This window comes from Thunnus maccoyii, chromosome 18, assembly GCF_910596095.1.
Source record: "Thunnus maccoyii chromosome 18, fThuMac1.1, whole genome shotgun sequence".
NCBI lineage: Eukaryota > Metazoa > Chordata > Actinopteri > Scombriformes > Scombridae > Thunnus > Thunnus maccoyii.
In genome coordinates this window covers 11,699,734-11,718,567 of record NC_056550.1, presented here as the reverse complement: position 1 = coordinate 11,718,567, position 18,834 = coordinate 11,699,734, and the positions used below count along the sequence as shown (strand labels likewise).

Genomic DNA, 18,834 nt, shown 5'->3' with positions numbered 1-18,834 from the left:
TTTATTTTTGCACCACTGCTATGTTTCCACTGCCATTTGCACAGCTCTACTACAAATAATTGCAGATATATACTTCCTCATATACACAAATTCACGCCGTATACTTTATATACACAAATTGAATTGAACCGTCTCTGTGTAGTCTCTATTCTAGCAGAAAGACAATATTATATGACCATTTTGCATATGCTTTTAGAGCTCAGAATATATAACATGTAAATCGATTATTGAGTAATTATCTCATTTTCTTTCATCTGTAACTCATTTTCACACTGATGCATACTATGAGGAACCTTGTCTGCAAATTTGTCCACAAAAGTAGCTGTAGTTTGAAAGGTTTAACCGGAGATCACTGACTGACTCGACTCAAGCTGCTTTGGGTTGGTTCATTCCTGCAGCAGAAGAGGAAGTTGCGAAGAAACCCTGTAACCAGCAAGCGAGCTATATTCCTGAGCCGCCCTAAGCACTGAAAAGGGGAATAACAGGCACAAGCGCGTATAGTATTATGTATTTAGTGTTGTTATAAATTTGTCTGCTACATAACTTAGGTGTGCATATTTACCCGCTTTGAAATTGCAACCGGTAAAAGGCAAGTTGTGAGCGACAGCCCTGTAGTTAAGCATGTCTACGTTTGACAGCTAACCGAGCTAACGAAAATGTTGCCTTCATCTTTCTAGAAAAGCTAGCGAGCTAGCCACCCGCTGCAACGCTAGCATTTAGGTAACTTAAGCCAGCTTCAAAACACTTTGACCACACAGACAGAGAAAGCTAATTAACGCTGCACATTTCTCCTCTTCTGGAGCAAATGTTAGCTAGTTTCCACAAAAGAACAAGATCTCTGTATTTAACTTCTTAGCTGTAAACGGAATTATACGACGACAATGCAGTGCAACTAGCTGCTTGGTAATCGAAAAAAACGCGTCTAAGCTACTCGAGCAAGGTGAAATTAAGTCAGTGTTTAAAGGTTGTTGTATGCAAAGGAAACGCTGCCTGTCTTTGCTAGATATTTGTCGGTGAAGTATCGACCTCAAAGTAAGCGAGCAGACCATGATGAAGCCCCTCTGCGGTTACGTTAGCCAGCAACACCTTAGCTAACGGTAGCTACAGAATTGGCTCGCTCGGTCACTTAACGTTTGTCTTACTGCTGTAATTAATCCGAGACTGAACTGAAGAAAGCATCTGAGCCAGTTAAACATGGTAAGTACAGTTTAACGATTATTATTTGACAAGGTATTCAGGTCTTTCTGTCTCATGTGCTAATAGCTAACTTAACATGGTGCATAAGCTTTTGATTCGCACACTTGAACAGGAAGGACCTAAAGTTATGTTAATAATGTATTTTAATTATTTACTGTATAGCTAACTGACGGCTCTGTTCGTCGGTGAAGTCGTATAACGGTTTGTGAGAGGACAGGTATTTCACGGGATGTGACAGCTCCTTAAAGCCATTTCACGATACAAGACGCCCATCTTGCAAAACTGAATATTTGCCCTGAGAAGTGTTCAGCCTCGGCAAGTTGTGGCTTATTTGAGGAATTCAGACCCGCCTGCCACAGGAGCTGCTCTTTAAAATCTCAATTTGCTATCTGGTTTTTATCCAGGCAGGGCCCAACTTCCTCTACCTGTGTAAGTGTGGTATTACAGTCGATTTTAACGTACAACTTGCTTTGGTTTGTATGAAAAAAGATTATCATGCAATCCTGATCATGCTGAACCATATGAGCAAGTCTGATTGCAGTTGTGAACCATATTTCCATGGGACTTTACCAAAACATGTGTAATATTAACCAACCATAGATATGTGCAGGTATGAGCATGGGGAAATAAATTTCCAGCTCACTAAGCAAGATGGTACATACACGCCTGCAAGCACTCTTACAAAATGTCCTTAAATCGGGCCTGTTGAAGAGCTTTGCACATAAAACACAAAACATTTTTTACCAAATAAATAGGCATAATAAATGCTCAGGTATGTAATCAAAATAATATCTTGTAATCAAGATATTTGATTGGCAATCCATTGTCCTCTTCACTGTGAAGGTGGGTTTCTTGTTCACGAGCAGCTGTTTGGAGAGGCTTGTGATTGGTCTGCAGTTGAGCATCTGCTGTGCATGTATACTGCATGACATGCACACCACTAAATTTTATGTCTAGTGGTTATTAAATATAACCATTAGACAGATTGCACTTGCTAGTCTGAGTGTGATTGATGTGATATTAATAGGTATTTGGTTATGATAAAAATACACCTGTCTGTGGTTTGGATCATGCATATTTTAAAATAGGCTAAATGTGCGTTTTGAATTTAACTTGGCCTTTTTTTATCCACCAGTCTTCAGAGGAGGCATCGCTGCGTGCTCTGGAGAGCCTGATGACGGAGTTCTTTCACAGCTGTACAACCAATGAGAGAAAAAGAGAAATAGGTAGGTTTGGCCTTGTAAAAACCTACCATTATTCATTAGGATCAAGGCTCTGTGTTTTCCACCAAGCTGGGTTTTAATGCAAACAAAATAGAGCTTGTCTCTAAAACAGTGAGGAGGGGAAAAAGTGTTGTTTTACAACCTTTTTCCCCAGGGTCTGCTTAATTGCACATACATCAAATTTGAAGGTGTCTTTTTATTCAAAATGAAATTAGATCACTTTGTAGATCTCATCTTGTTATTTGATAAAATGGTAATATACATGAGGCCTTCTCATATCTTTAAATATAATTTGTGAAATTTTTACCTACTTGATACTCTCTACCAAGGTCTTTAATAGTATCTGGATCCACAAATAAAATGTATGGACTATGTTGTTGTCCGACAGTCACTGTAGATTGTTTACTGTGACCTGAATTGATTTGCTTACCATTAAAGGTTTTTTGCATTTCTTTTTAACACACTTCCTGTGTTGTGACGCATTACTTTCAGTATGTCTGCGAACTAAGTATTACAATGTCATGTACCTCTGTCAGTGATCATGCTTACTTCCTTTTTTCTGCAGAGGAGCTGCTGAATAATTTTGCACAGCAGAATGGAGCATGGCGCCACTGCTTGTTCTTCCTCTCTAATACTCGGAATGAGTATGTAATGATGTACAGCCTCACAGTATTTGAAGTAAGTCCTGTAGGTGGGAGATAAGTATTTTCAGTTCATAGAATTGTGCCCTTTTCATGCTTGGAAAATAAGACAATACTCAGAGTAAAAGTATTGTTTTTTGAGGTCTGAGTACATGAAGTGGTAAAGATGTTGTTTTCCTGTTTCCTCTTTGTCTTTTAAAGACGTTATGCAACTTACATGTTGCATGGGATAAAAGGCTGAACATCCTGTGACATACTTTCACCTTCTTTCATGCATATCTCAGACATTTTTGCTTCAATTTAGGTGGTTTATTTGCAGTGTTACGTTTGTAGTATACAGTGTCAGTAAAAATGTTTTCACTATATCAGAACATTACAAATAATCAGATAAGACAGATTATCGAGAACTGTTGCTAAATCTCTGTCTGTATTGCCTAGTCACATCTCTGATAGCTGATTGTTCCCCTTTTTTTTCCAGAACCTGGTGAACAAGATGTGGATCGGTGTTGCTTCACAAGACAAGATGGAGATTCGCAACTGTTTGCCGAAACTCCTGCTTGCGCAGCACAAATCTGTGCCCTATTTCATTCGTAATAAACTCTGTAAAGTCATTGTGGACATTGGTCGCCAGGACTGGCCAATGTTCTACCATGATTTCTTCACGAACACCCTTCAGGTAAGTCCTGCTCATGTGGTCTCTGCTGTTAAGTGTGGCGTTTCAATCATCAGTAGCTGGGTGCTGATTGATGTGTTGCTGAATACCTAAAAATACTTATTTGCCTAAGAAACAGAAATAATGTCAAAACTACAAGGTTGCAAAACCATAGTTTCCGTTCTTTGATCATGTGAAGTTGCTGTGAAAAGTATCTTTCTTCCTAATTGATCTTACAACATTGTACTGCTGCTGGGTGGATAGGATTTCATTGATTAGGTTTAAAGAAAAAAGTCTACATTGGAGGCTCTATTTGCAAAGCCTCTCTTCCTTCAGAGTGGGGGGCAAGCGTTAGAGTAAAATTACAGCTGATTGAACATGCCCAGTATTCATGTTAAATTATGTTTGACCTATCATCAGGCCCTGCAGTGGATACCAGGCTCATAGGTGATAAATCCACTGAATCCTCCGGCAGGCAACACCATTCTCAAGCCCTGACCTAACATACTTCTAAGTTGCCTTTGAAAACCTACTGTCACCAAAGCAAAGAGCAAATACTTGACGGCTTGACCCAGCCTTACATCTGCACTGTATCTGCTTAGGCTAACTTATATTGACTGGTCCCATAGCTTATTAGGTAGTTTCATCTGAATGCCAGTAGTCCAGCCTTCATCCCCGCTTCTCTAGTTCCACTACATGCTCCCTCTCTTTTTAATTAAAGAAATTTTGGCAAATTAATTTGAAATAATTTGCCTTTGGGGATGCAAGGTATTTTTCTGGTTTGCTGAGCTGTTTCCACACTTTGCATATAATAACATATCTCATTTTACTGTGTAGCACCAGATTATGAACAGAAAAGCAATAGATTAAATAAGCTGCAGGGAAATTGTTCAACCAAGGTGGTAAACTACAAACAATGGACTATGATGCATCTTGTCTTGTTATCGATTTAGTTAGTAGATGACTGCTTAAACATACATGCTCATTATGTAAATGGGATTTTCATATAAGGGTATTAATCGTATAAGATGATAGCAGAGGTTGTCTTTCTTTTAGATGAGTTTGGCCACCGCTGCTATAAAACACCATGAAAAACTATTACCAAACCCTATAAAGCTTCTGTTAGTAGCAAACTTCAGTATCTTTATTGATAAAAGCGGTTGTCTCTTGTGAATTGCAGTTGATCCAGTCGCCAGCACTGGCTCCACTGGGGTTGGTGATGCTGAAAACCACATCAGAGGAACTTGCATGTCCTCGAGAAGACCTCTGTGTTGCCAGGAAAGATGAGCTGCGTAAACTGCTGCTGGAGCAGGTACCGACAGTGCTTGGACTGTTGACAGGTGAGAGCGACCTTTTTGTATTTACTGCAACATGATTTCCTGATGTAAATAGGATTTATAAAGGCAACAAAGTCCCAGTAGTCGTTGCTGCTAGGTTAATGGTAGTGCATTTTTTCAGTATTGGAGCACAACAGCAGGTTGCAGGCACAATGTACAAAAACAATTCAAGCACTTCTGTTTATTCTTGTTTTAGTTATGGTGTAGAACTGATGGTTGATACTGACGTGAGCTAATAATGCTCTCTCTGTCTGACGACAATGTTAAAAGCTACATTACAATATGAAATCCATTCTAAATTTCAAACTAATGCACATTAAAAGAAATGTTATTTGAATTGGATATAAAGCCACCCATGATATGACATATCATGGTAATGAGGACTTGCAAAATTCAGTATTTTTATGGGGTTTTTTTTATTCTCAGATTTAATTAAAGATAAAAATCTGCCAAATATTAGAGTCAGGCTCCCAGTTAGAACAATCTTTTGGGTGGCTAATTTTCAGTATCTGTGGATAATTGCAGTCTTAAAACATCTTGTGTTGCAGGTATCCTGGAGACCTATTGGGACAAGCACAGTGTCATCGCTTCCACCCCACCTCCCTCACCCACCTCAGGGGAAAGTGGTGAGTGAATCGTCCTGTAGTTACGTAAAACTACAAAGTCTTGCTAGTGATGTGGTTATAATCACAGAGCAGTCGTTGCTTGTTTGATGATAGCAAAGCCAATATTTTATGGAGTGGTTTGTTTTCATGTGTTAACCAGGCTATTTTGTGTCTCTTCAATCTTGTCAGTGGAATTGCTGGGCAATTTGTTTCAGGGCAGCCAGTACTCCAAGCTGCTTTGCCAGCCCATGGCAGCACTGGACAATGAGAGTCAACAGGTCTGTTGTCTTGTTTTGGAGTGTTTGGCCCACCTGTTCAGCTGGATCCCTCTGTCCACAAGCATCACACCCACCCTGCTGGCATCCATTTTCCATTTTGCGCGTTTCGGTTGTGATCTTCGGACAAAGGCCAAAACAGGACCCTTCATCTCCTCCAACTCCTCCTCTTCTAATGGACAGCTCAATCCAGGGACAATGCCACCAACATCGAATGGAGGAGGGCGAAACGGACAGCAGAGCGAGGGCAACAAGGTGGATCGCGCCCGACTCGGTGTACTTGCTATGACCTGTGTCAATGAACTGGTGTCAAAGAACTGTGTGCCATTGGATTTTGAGGAGTACCTGCTGCGCATGTTCCAGCAGACCTTCTTTCTCCTGCAGAGGCTGACACGAGAGAATAACGCTCACACAGTCAAGAGTCGCCTACAGGAGCTTGATGAGAGGTATGTCTCTGTCCCTAAGTTGACACTGGTATTGCTTTCACTGTTCATAGACAGTACAGTGTTTTCTACCACAATAATTCCAACATGTAGTCTACTGGTCATGTTTACTGTGGTTACAGACAAGCCTAATTTGCAGTCAGAGATTGCTATGAGGTATTTCTTAGCAGTCCTCTCAAAACAGTCTTTGTTTTCATCACTACTGCTCTGTACACTGGCTCTATACAGCCATGTACCTCAGCTCTGTCACATGTGTGTCATTCTGACCTATTCTTTCTGCTCTATGTATAAAACTGTGCTAATATTATAACACATTTTTAAAACCTTTTTAATGACACTATTTTCATCTGTTTTTCAGTTGACTAGAGTGGCTGAGAAAAACCCACGTCTCTTTGGTCCTATCAGATTTTATTTAAATATATACTCAACTTAGTTTTAAGTTAGTCTTCATTGGCTGTTGAGTTAACAAGACTGTATATTGTATCAGTTTCAAGTTTGAATGTGGCCTCTTTTCCAAACTTAGTTTCTTTGCAGACCTAACCACAGAGTGATGACTTAAAAAGAAAAGGCAAAATGGCAATTTGCAGACTAGATGTGGCCAGTTTGGTCTTTCCAGACATCGGTTCCTTCATTGAGCTTCTTATTCCCCTTTACCTCATCTTTTACATCACAATCATACATCAATACACAATCTTGATATTTTCGTGAGTGGTCTCGTAGTTTGTGCAGCCACAAACCAGCTGTCACTGTCCATTGTCGAGATGAAAATTACGATTGGGTAATGTGACTTCCTCTGACACTGTGTGCTTTTGAACTTGGTTTAAGAAATAGTTTTGTGATTAACCAGCATAAACAATATGAAGTAACTCCTGACTGCAAGACTTACATGTTTTTGTTTTGTAATGTTTTCTCTTTTATCTTGCAGTTACTTGGAAAAGTTCACAGATTTTCTGCGCCTGTTTGTCAGTGTTCACTTGAGGCGGATTGAGTCCAGTCCTCAGTTTCCAATTGTAGAGTTTCTTGGCCTGCTTTTCAAGTACACCTTCAACCAGGTAATGATAATTTTATCAATAAGTCATTTATTCATGAAGTGCAACACAGGATGTTTACTTCTATTGATCTCCTACAACATGTGAGTTCTGACTAGGGATGTCAGTTTTGGTTCATTTTGCTTTCAACAGACTGACACCCATTAACTGATAACTAACCGGTTAATTTTTAAGAAAAGTTGTGACATAACTTTCGTTTGTGAGAGCTGTCCAGCAGTTGGTGGTCAGAGCTAACGTTAGCTTGACTTTAGCTCATTCTTCTTCCCCTCAAAGTGCATAATGTACTCAGGCTTGAGGTACGATATAAATAATAATATGAATACAAGGCGACTCTGATTATCAGAACACCCCCCTTTTCCAACAGCTGTTTTTGGAAAAATAACGTTACTTTTTGAATATAACTTACATCATAGTATGGTTACATACTCACACACTCTCCTACCAGGCTCTTGGAAGCGGTAAATATTATTCCCTCCGGCAGTTAGTATTAATACAACTACCTGTTTGTCTTTTTGAGCTCCTTATCATCTGACAGTGGTATTTGGCAGCCTGACATATTCCATTTCTGCAGTAGAGACGTTGGAAAACACTTTGGACTCATTTTCACATGAATTTATTTCCTTCGTGGCAGAAAAACACATTACACAAGCCTTCAGAAACTCCTGCAGGTTAAACTGAACTAAGGAAATACTTTTTTAGTGCTGACTGACTCTAACACACTCGCTATAAACAGACTTTAAGACACTCGCTAGCCTAGCAACATTAATGCTACAAACAACCCATAATGCAACACTTCGTGTAGAAATCGGTTTTACACTGCTACTTTCTCCATTCAGAAAGAATATCTGATGATGTAATTGTCTAGCCGTTAGCGAAGTGTTTGCAAATTAACCTGTAGACAGACATGCGTACCCGGTCAAAAATATTCTCAGCGGTTAACCGTTGACATCCCTAGCTAGTTCTGACGGATTACATAATTTCCTTCTCATTTCTTTTTTCAGCCTACCCATGAGGGCTACTTTGCCTGTTTGGATATATGGAGTGTGTTTTTGGATTTTCTAACAACCAAAATCAAAAGCAGACTGGCTGACAGAGATAGTGTTCTAAATAGGTAAGTAGCTCAAAAACCTATTTATCCTTTTAAACTTAAAATTGATGAATGATCTTAAATTAATGCAACCATATGAATTATAGACAATAAGGTGTACAAAGTGCCTGGTGATTGTTATTAATCTGTCTTTGCTTTTGTTTAAAATGTGCTTGTTAAGTAAATGAATGTATTGTTTGACAGGTACAAAGATGCCTTAGTTCTTCTGTTAAGGGAAGTTCTGAATCGCATACAGTTCAGATACAATCAGGCTCAGTTGGAAGAGCTGGATGATGAGACTCTGGATGATGATGTAAGAACAATTTACATATGTTTCTGTCATTTGCACCTTTTTCACTCAATATGTTCTGTGTTTTTATTATATTATTAGCATATAAACCCCTTAATGATATGTCCACGTTACAAAAGCAAATACAGTATTTTTCACTTCAAATCCTAATGTTCTATTTTATTTGGTAACTATAGCAACAGACAGAGTGGCAAAGGTACCTGCGTCAGAGTCTGGAGGTGGTTGCCAAGGTGATGGAGCTGCTCCCATCCCATGCATTCACCACTTTGGTAAGAGATCTAAATGTGTAGCTGCAAGAGAGCCTACAGCCTCAAAGATCCACTCTAAAACATTTAGTTCATAGTGTAGCTTCTCTAAACATTAAAGGAGCAATACCAACTCCTGAATATTATACTAGACACTTGGCATTGATTGGCTGCCAGGTGTGCGTTAAAATTGTGCAATGGTAATTTGTCTGATGTTTAACCACATTTCAAAATCATTATGTAATGTATGTTGCATTAAATCACAGCTACCCACAGCAATGATACTTAATGCTATGTTACTAGCAACCTCATTTGTGAAACTACTGGAATCATGAGTTCATGTATATATTAATATTAGAAAATAAGGCACAAGGGTTTCATACCAATGGTAAAAGTTTTAACATTGCTCTCTGAATGTCACAGTTACAGTGAACTATAACTTAAGATTGTTGAAGCAGAAGTAGATTGATGCACTCATATGTAAATTAACTTTTCAAATCTAACAAGTAAGTTTCACACGTTCAAGAATTGTGAAATGTAGAATCATGAGTTTCATTTTGTTTTTATAAGAGAGTGTCCATTTTGGTTACATAAAACAAGAGATAGACAACTTACCTGCCCCAGCACGGCACTGTAAATTACATCATTTTACTAGAAGGTAACATAATCAAACATCTTTTTTTTAACATCCAGTTTGTTCTTGTGTTCCGTTATGGGTGTAAGTTTTAGTTTTCGTGTCAGATTTGAATAGAACACATATCAGGAGATGAGTTGCAATGTTTAGTAAAATGCTCAGTTTAGTGAATGCTTTATTGTACTTTATTGTGCTTTAAAGTATTTTTTAGTTCAATTATGATTGCATGAATTTGTTCCTGTAAGGGATCAGTTCCTCCAAATATCTTCTCAGTAATTACTTGTAAACATGCTTTAAGGAACTGAGGTTATCTTTTTATTTTTTTTTCTATCTTATCTCTTTCAGTTTTGTATCGTGCATGTTATGTGTTTGTACATGTCTTGCTGTTTTCAGTGACATGTCCATAAGTTTAAAAAAAAAAAAAGTAAATATCCCAAAGAAACAGTTCTTTTCTCATGGCTATTGATTTTATAATTCCATGTAAGTCGGTATTTGTTATAGATGATATACAGTTATATACAGTACAGTTATATAGAGTCTCTTTCTTTCCCCTCTTCTCTCTCAAGTTTCCAGTCCTTCAAGAAAATTTGGACGTGTACCTGGGTTTGCAGCAGTTTATCGTTACCACTGGCACAAGTAAGTAACTTTCCTTTTTTTTTTAGTTTGTTTTGTAGTTTTTTCAGCTTCACCTTCTGTCTTTTGTTTTGAGGTACAGTCAAACTGAGTGATTGTAATCCCATAGATAAAAATGTAAAGATGACCTTTCATGATGTCCTTCTTTCAGGTCGAAGGCTTAATATCACAGCAGAGAATGATTGCCGTCGACTTCACTGTTCTCTCAGGGACCTCAGCTCCCTACTTCAAGCGGTCGGACGCTTGGCTGAGCATTTCATCGGAGAAGTTTTTGCTGCACGTTTCACTGATGCCCTGGCAGTGGTGGAGAGGTCAGTGCTCTGCCACCAAAACATTGTAAAGTGATTTTGTGCCAACATAATGAGGCTATATTTGTATTTGAACAAGAGTAACCACATTGTTGCACATTCTTTAGTCAATAATACTGAATTTCAACTCTTACAGTGACATTGGTTTCTATTTTTAGTGTTCTGTCTATATGGTTTAATGTATTTAGCGTAATAATTGGTGTGACTGGTAAATCTTGATCTTGGCTGGTAAATTCTACTCAGTTTAAGGAGCAAAATATTATAATGGACCATGTGTTTCTTTTTCAAGGTTGGTTGAAGTGACTTGCTACGGCTCTCAGACCAGCCTTTACGACCTGGAGACTGCTGTGCCTTCTGTGCTCAAGCCAGACCTCATAGATGTGTGAGTATCACATGGTTAAAGGAAAACTCAGCTCTAACATGGGTGACACGCTGTTTATATATGTGAACCACTGTTTATGAAAGTTGCGGTTACAAATAACAAGTCTAAACCGCTCACTGACAAGAGAAAAGGGGAAATTTTGTTGATAATTACAGTGTTTGTGTGAATTTAGTCACTTTGCCGTATTTCACAGCATGAACAAAAGCCCCTGAAAAGCCACCTTTGCTGTTGGCACAGTGTTGGGGAGGTTTTTTTTGGAGTCCCCTGTTCATTGTTATTGGAGCAGTTTCATGTTTGACATAATGAAGTTGCATAAAAATTTTATTTCAGGGAAAGACTTCGTAGAAATACAAACCAATCTTCATTACGTCTAAAGTTATGTTGTAGTGTTGGTTGGGAAACTGATGATAACTTAAATGAATACTATCATAAATATACTAAACACATCACAAGGAACACAATCTTGTATGTAGAAGAAGCGAGTATGTTTTATTCAGGCCATTGCGGTATGTTTTTTAGTTGTGTGAATGTGTGTGTTGTTTGTTGGTTTCAGACATGCACAGGCCCTCGCTGCTTTGCAAGCCTACTCTCATTGGCTGGCGCAGTTCTACAGTGAGGTCCACGGTCAAAACCAGAGCCAGTTCATCAACCTCATCACATCTGCAATAGATGCCAGTAGCCCACTCATCACGGCAAAGGTAGCTTCCCTCATACTCATATTGTTGTCCTTTCTGGTGTTTATAAATGAATAATGAGTCTGGGATGAATTAATGTCATGTAAAAGTTATTACATTTAAACTTCATAATTTGAAAAAGCCTTAAATATGATCTATGCAGGATCTCTTATTTGGGTGAAATGAGTTTATAAGTCAAATATAAGTGACTGCAGTTCATGGATACTCTCATAAAAAAGTGCTGCTTTCATGTTGAAACAGTAGCTCATTGGGAGGAAGTATGATATGGAAAATATGAACTAACACTTAAACCTTAAGACGATGTTCACAGAATTTTCCACTTATGTATCTCATGCTTTTTGGTTGTTGTTCCTCTTGGCTGGGTGTTAATATGGTAAAATGGTACAATTTAATTTATTCATAAATCGGCCTTTTTAGCCATATCATTCACATTTTGTATATAACAGATTCATTAGCTTTGATAATTCCGCATTATTGACAGTATTCTTTTACATGGTGAGACACAGAGCAGATCTTATTCAGATTGCCCTAAGACAGGCATCAAGCTGGTGGTCTAGGGGTTAAGGCGCTGGCCATGAACGGCTAAGTTCAAGTCCAGCCAGGCAGTTTTACTGCATGTCATTTCCCCCGTCTGTCTCTTCCCTCATTTCCTTTCAACCCTATTCTATCAGGTAGAGAATGGCCCAAATATACTTAGAAATATGTCGATTATTTTGAGACACCAGTTTTGCTCATGGAAAAATAGATGGAAGAACAAAGTTACAGTCCAGCCATTGCACATTATTCACTATTCCTTAGCTAAAGACTTGATTTGCAACCAGTTTGAGCTCCTTTCCAACTATTGCATGATTTAAAAAAATTAAAATAAGTGTGAGGACTGTGGGAGGAGAAGGGTGTTTTGGGTTGAGTCTGTGTGAAGAGTAAGAGGGTGGAGAGTGTAGCTGTGTCTCCACCAAAACTCTGGCTTCTCACTATAACTTCTTGATGGTGTGTCAGTCAGCAATGTTGTATTTGATAACTAATAATGTTTTATTGCAGATGAGCCACTCATTCATTACTGTATTCAAGACAAGTCAACATTATCTGACTGAAATGTGTTCACGTATCCTTAGGAAACAAGCCTTGGTAAGGAAAGCAGACTTTCTTTCCTGTTTCTAGCACTTAAATTCTCTCTTTATTTCCAGGTACCTGAAAAGTTGCTGCTCTCAGCATGCCATCTGATGGTTTCCATCACCTCTACTGTGCGACCTGTGTTCTTGGTCACTTTGCCAGCTGTTCAGAACATCTTCAACCTCATTACAGAGAATCAGAGCCGCAGACTCCCTCAAGAGGTAAATGTTTGTTGCTTTTATTGTGCATATCGTGGCTCACGTATTAACAATTAATTAACAACTAATAGATTTATTCACTTCCAAGAAGTAGCAAAGTAGGCATACCTCCTTAAAGGTATCATAGTTTTTATCTTTTTTGACATTTAGTCATAAAATAATCTGTAAAGAAAACACCACACAAACATAAAGATTAAAAGTATGTGAAGTTTTTAAAATAATGTTGAAGTTTCAAGTTCTTAAAATGTCCGAAATACTTGATTTAATGACCCTCTCTTTGTCTTTGTGTGTGCATGTGCCTGCTCATACAGGCTCACATGTTGGTGTGTAGGGCTTTATCCAACATGCTGCTGCTCCCGTGGCCGAATTTACCAGAAAGTGAGCAGCAGTGGCAGACACGCTCCAGCAACCATGCCAGCCTACTGGCAGCACTCACTCGGGAATATCGTATTTTAAGAGGGACAGTGAACATAACTCCACGGCGACCTGATCTGGGTGACTGTCAGTATTTCTTTCTCTTTCTTTTGTTTTTGGTTTTGTTAGTTTTTTAAATTATACTGATGTTGATAACAGATTTATCAGCTTTTTCACGTTTTGTCCTGCTCTTATTGCTTTCCCTGCCTTCGTTTTACTAGTGAAAACAGTGATACAGCAAACCCTGCCTGTGCTCAGAGACATAGTGGACAGCATTTCTGGGGAATCCACCAAATCACGTCAGATCTGCTACCAGAGTCTTCAGGAGTCTGTCCAAGTCTCCCTCAGCCTCTTCCCGGTGTTTATTCAGCAGCCAGGTCAGTGTGTCTCATCTACAGGTTTGTTAGTTTGAATTAAAAATGTGATCACAGTATAAAGATGGTCCAATTCATCCATTACTTACCTTATCCTGTCAGGGGGGGCAGGGACTGAGGTCTATCCCAGCATGCACTGTACTGGCATGTAGAAATGGTCCCCTGTCTCCCATCAGTGCATGCAAGATGATAACAGTTCATATTGCAAAAGATCAGATCCACATCATTATACTATCTTAACATTTGACTTTTGCCTGCTTTTTGACTGCCTCTACCGTAGTAACTGGTATTTATAGACGCAGCTAGATTGTGTTAGATAACGTATAATAAAAAAAACTGAGTTAGATTTAAGTATAAGACGCTGAATCTGATTAATGGCAGTGTGCAAACATCTTGTGTGAACTTGGCCAATTCATGCTTTCCACATCCGCTCGGCCACGAGGGTGTGAACAGACCCCTCTGCAGACACGCAGCCCAAGACTTGTGACCGTGCGGACTATACGCATGGCATGCATGTAAACTGGGCATGTGCTAGAAAAGCAAAAAGTCTCATCTACTGTATGCTATACGTGTACTGTATTCCTATTCTTATTAAGCTGTCGCTTTTCTTTTCCTTTTTTTGACTTTTTCTTATTGTTCAGCAACATACAGGAACTCTGCAGCTGCATTCAGACTGAAAACAGCCTTGTGTAAAACAATACAAAGGGCTGTGTTGGTGTGGACATGTTGTTTAAAGTGCCATTGAGACAATGAAATCCAATCTAGCAAGTGCAGTTGGAGTAAAAGAATATTGTGTTTAATGGCTCATAAGAAAAACACACCACAGCTGCTTGTAATACTCACAGACTGGATTTTACAACTCTGGAAAGTTATCACGCTGTGACCCTGTTTACTAGAGGGCATATGTGGAACATGTCTGTGTCCACGGACCCCCGAATGTAGTATGAATGGAACTGCATGCGTCCACGGTCCGCATGCAACTCTTCAGCTGTCCGTTGAGGCGGAAAGCATGAATTGGCTTTTACTGTCAAATGGTCACATACACTCTGTTCCAAGTTCTGTACAAAACCATACTCTCTTTCAGTAGACATATCTCATAGCTGTTTTAACAAAATGTGAGTAATGATAATCATTACAATTATTTAATAAACTGGGACACAAAAGGTTATTTGACTAGCTGTTAATTGTTACCTCTCCTTCCAGATGTGACAGATGAGATGTTGGCCTTCTTCTTGACGCTGTTTCAGGCGTTGCGAGTCCAGATGGGAGTTGCCTTCACAGGACAAATCATCCACACTTTCCTCAGCATGTTCACCAGGTTAAAAAAAAAGATTATTTAACAATAGTTATTATTTGTAGTAATATTACATCCTGCCTAGGTGAATCTAATGAAGATTGAAAAGGCACAAAAACTTTCTTAAAGCTAATTATGCAATGTCACTTGTGTGTGTTTCAGGGAACAGCTGGCGGCCAGTATTTTGCAAGAGGGCAGTGCAGGCTGTAGAGTGGTACAGAAGTTCCTGAAAATCCTGCAGGTGGTGGTGCAAGAGCCGGGTCAAGCTTTCAAGCCCTTCCTACCTAGCATCCTCTCTCTGTGCATGGAGCAGGTTTACCCAGTCGTGGCAGAGGTCAGTTGTTGGTCACCTGTCTTGAATTATCATATTCATCCTGGAGTCCATCCTGATTTGGTTTGCATCTTTATTGATTAGCCTGTAGACATGTAGTGTCACCTCTCCCTTTTGAAATCTGAAACCCTTTTGAAAAAGATGTACAGTACCTACAGTGAAGTATGAATGTTGTGGCGTGAGCTGCCAGTATTACCAAAAATATCTCAGTGCAAATGTTAAAACTAGAATTCTCAGGTACTTAACAATGATCTTATTTTATAACAATAATATCTTTGCCTTTTGTTTTCATCACATTTCCTGCATAACTGATGGTATCTTGTCTCTTACCTTTTGTCTTTGATAGCGGCCTTCCCCGGACGTGAAGGCAGAGATGTTTGAGTTGCTATACCAAATACTTCACCAAAACTGGAGGTACTTCTTTAAAACTTCAGTCTTAACAAGTGTCCAAAGAGGAGCCACTGAAGATACCATGGAAAATGAGGCCCAGTTCACAGCTGCCATGCAGGTGCGTGTTTGCATGCACCTACACTTCATCAAATTCCTTTTGATTGAACAAGGAAATCCAGACTTTCGGTCTTAGTTTGAGTTTCTGTTCTTCAAGAGAATATCAGTTTACTTATACAGTCGGTGTAACAATAGTATAGCTTTTAATGTGGAGCATAAAGAACTGAAGTGTTCTCAAAATCAGCAGTCATATCAAATTGTAAAATTGGCTAATTGAAGCAATGCTAATAATTAAAGTTATTGTTAAACATAGCTCTTCTTAATTTACTGACTCACTGCTTAAATGTCTTTGACAGGCTTTTGGCCAGTCCTTCCTGCAGCCAGACATCCACATCTTCAAGCAGAATCTCTCCTATTTGGAGTCACTCAACAGCAAGCACAAGTTGTATCACAGAGTAAGTTGAGCTTTTATATCAGTGTCTTTGTGTTTAGATCTTAAGTACGTCACAGAGCAGAGTTGTTAACATTATGTTAAAGCAGGTCTAATGTTTGCCATATTCACTATCTTAGTTTATGCAATAATTAGCTGTTAACTCATAAGTAAACTAAGGCTGATGGGAACATCACTATTTTTGCAGTTAGTTTCTGATCTGATGAATGGTGTGAGTTTCAAAGTCAGGGGCTTGCCAAAGTTATTAAATTCATCCTGAGAGGGACATGAATGTGTGTACCAATGTCTATGGAAATCCATCTAATAGTTTCACTCAAGAAAAGAAATGTCAACTAATAGTGGCACTAGAAGAAAAGTCAGAGTATTACCAAAGCCATAAGAATACATCGTTTGCAAGCCATGAATGTGTGTACAGATGTTGTGCCTTTTTATCAAGTAGATGTTGAGATATTTCACAGATAAGTGAAAACTGACCTCCTTGTGGCAATAGGTAACAAGTCAGGTAATCACCAAAGTCTCTATGATTCATTTTCTAAAGACCATGAATGTCTGGACAAAATCTAAATCTATGTAAAACCATCTAAAAGTTGTCAAGGTTTGGACTGAGTTTGTGGACTGATCAACCTCTGACAGTCCGACATTGCCATCCCAGAGTCCTTCTGCTTTTATGTCTGCAATTTTAACACATGGGCCACCTGCAGGCAATGGTTGTAACTGCAGTGCAGTTCTCTTTCTTTTCCATAGCTATAATTTTTATGAGGATGTAACATTTATCACTGTCAGCTGTAAACTTGAAAGCTTCTTAGCAGTAGAATTTGTCAATTTTATCTCTTTCCTTCTGGCCGTTTCATCCCTTTTTGACAAATAAACTCTTTCTAGTAATCAGGAGGAGGGAAAGCACACGAGACACAAGTGTGATCTGTCCCCTGTAATCAAAGCAACAGTAAATTTAGCTTCTAAGATCTCAGACATCACTGTCAGTATTAAACCAAATTCTTAGATGTCCTTGATAAAAGGATTCACCTGTAATTTAGACAACATGTGTCCTGTGATCCACACATCGTGACTGGATGAGAGATACACTGAGTGCTTTCAACTCATGTATTGACTCCATTGTAATTGTTTTATTTGTTTGTTTTTATTGTGTTTCTAGAAGCTTTTCCGGACCTCGATGCTCTTCCACTTCATCAACGTGCTGCTGCAGGTCCTTCTCCACAAAAGTCACGACCTCCTTCAGGAGGAAATCACCCTTGCTATTTACAACATGGCCTCTGTTGACTTTGATGCCTTCTACTCGGCTTTCATGCCAGAGTTCCTCAATGGCTGCCAGGGTGTGGACACCAACCAACGAGCTGTACTCGCACGCAACTTCAAGCTTGAACAGGTGAGAATGAAATTGAACGCAGTGTAAGAGTAGGAATTTGCACAACGCAACTGTAGTCACAGCTTCAAAACTGACATAAGCATGTGGGGTTTGTGAGCTATTCTCTAATGGGTAACCATGACGATGTATGTTGTCATCTGTGTGCACATATTTGGCATATTTTTTATTAGTTTACCGATTGTTTCATACATGATTTGGCCAGACAGCTTTGATCTCTCATTTACATGTTTTCTGCTCCTCTGCACTCTGAACAATGTCGACTCCTGTCTCTTCTGTAATTTAACTCTCCAACTTTTCTTTTCTTTCTCTAGGACCTGCCTTCGTTCACTCAAAGCGTGCAGCGGCTGGTGAATGACCTTCGCTACTACAGACTGTGTAATAGTAGCCTGCCCACTGGCACCATCAAGCTATAGCACAATGACTGCTTGAACCACTCTACACATCAACTCTGATCTTCAAGGACTGCCTGTGCTGACCACTTTGCCCAACACTCCTTCTCCAAATTCAGCTTTGGTCCATGTATTCAAAGAAATAGGAAGGATCAAAACACACGGTTGAGTGATTGGAAGTTGAGGATGCTGCTGATATTTCTCTTTGATTTCTACTGTAGAAGGTTGGCGCGTAATTATTTTTTGAAAGCAGCGCCCTCCTTATGTGTTGCCAATGATATTTTGGCAAGAAATGTAAACCTGGTCTGCAGTTGGCTTTCGCCCAGACCTGGAGCAGTCTGAGCCAGGCCTTCTTTCCCACGCCTCTGCAACAAAGCTGGGCTGGGACTGAGCACTTTCAACTCATTTTGAGTTTTTAAAATGTCTGCTTTTATTCATTTTGCCTTCAAGTTTTTTTCATCTCCAAAGGAGACGGACTCTCAACTTAAGATCTTTCATATCATTCCATTCTGAAAAAGAGAAAACCTGCTTGATTAATAAAGTGCTTTTTTAGTAAAACTCAGGTATCGGTTAATTTCATCGGTTTCTGTGCTCTTCTCTTGTATTTGTTATTAAAGTGTTGTATGTGAGAATAATATTTACACTGTTTTAACCTTTCTGTCAATGGCATCCTTTTAGAATCCATTTTTAATTGCTGATTTTTTTT

At 39.1% G+C, this 18,834-nt stretch overlaps 1 protein-coding gene across 2 annotated transcripts; it reads left to right on the top strand.

Annotated features, from left to right (window-relative positions):
- The first annotated feature begins 363 nt into the window (after positions 1 to 363).
- xpo6 (exportin 6) lies at positions 364 to 18,686 on the top strand. 2 transcript variants are annotated; one of them, XM_042392169.1, is made up of 24 exons: positions 364 to 1,197; positions 2,333 to 2,423; positions 2,986 to 3,098; positions 3,540 to 3,737; positions 4,894 to 5,053; positions 5,599 to 5,676; positions 5,845 to 6,376; positions 7,299 to 7,425; positions 8,424 to 8,533; positions 8,714 to 8,822; positions 8,996 to 9,088; positions 10,265 to 10,334; positions 10,483 to 10,642; positions 10,929 to 11,021; positions 11,575 to 11,719; positions 12,901 to 13,047; positions 13,356 to 13,539; positions 13,680 to 13,835; positions 15,036 to 15,150; positions 15,289 to 15,460; positions 15,804 to 15,965; positions 16,261 to 16,359; positions 17,509 to 17,739; positions 18,051 to 18,686. In XM_042392169.1, exons 1-24 carry the CDS (start codon positions 1,195 to 1,197, stop codon positions 18,150 to 18,152), a joined length of 3,450 nt encoding a protein of 1,149 aa, XP_042248103.1. In that variant the 5' UTR covers positions 364 to 1,194; the 3' UTR covers positions 18,153 to 18,686. The 2 variants fall into 2 exon arrangements, with proteins under 2 accessions (XP_042248103.1, XP_042248102.1); XM_042392168.1 differs by having other exon boundaries at positions 365 to 1,197; positions 13,356 to 13,545.
- Positions 18,687 to 18,834: the final 148 nt, after the last annotated feature.

Excerpts from the sequence above, each read along its gene's own strand:
- xpo6 (XM_042392168.1), top strand. Across the intron at positions 2,424-2,985 it reads TGAGAGAAAAAGAGAAATAG|AGGAGCTGCTGAATAATTTT; the intron begins GTAGGTTTGGCC and ends TTTTTTCTGCAG. Across the intron at positions 13,048-13,355 it reads GCCGCAGACTCCCTCAAGAG|GCTCACATGTTGGTGTGTAG; the intron begins GTAAATGTTTGT and ends CTGCTCATACAG.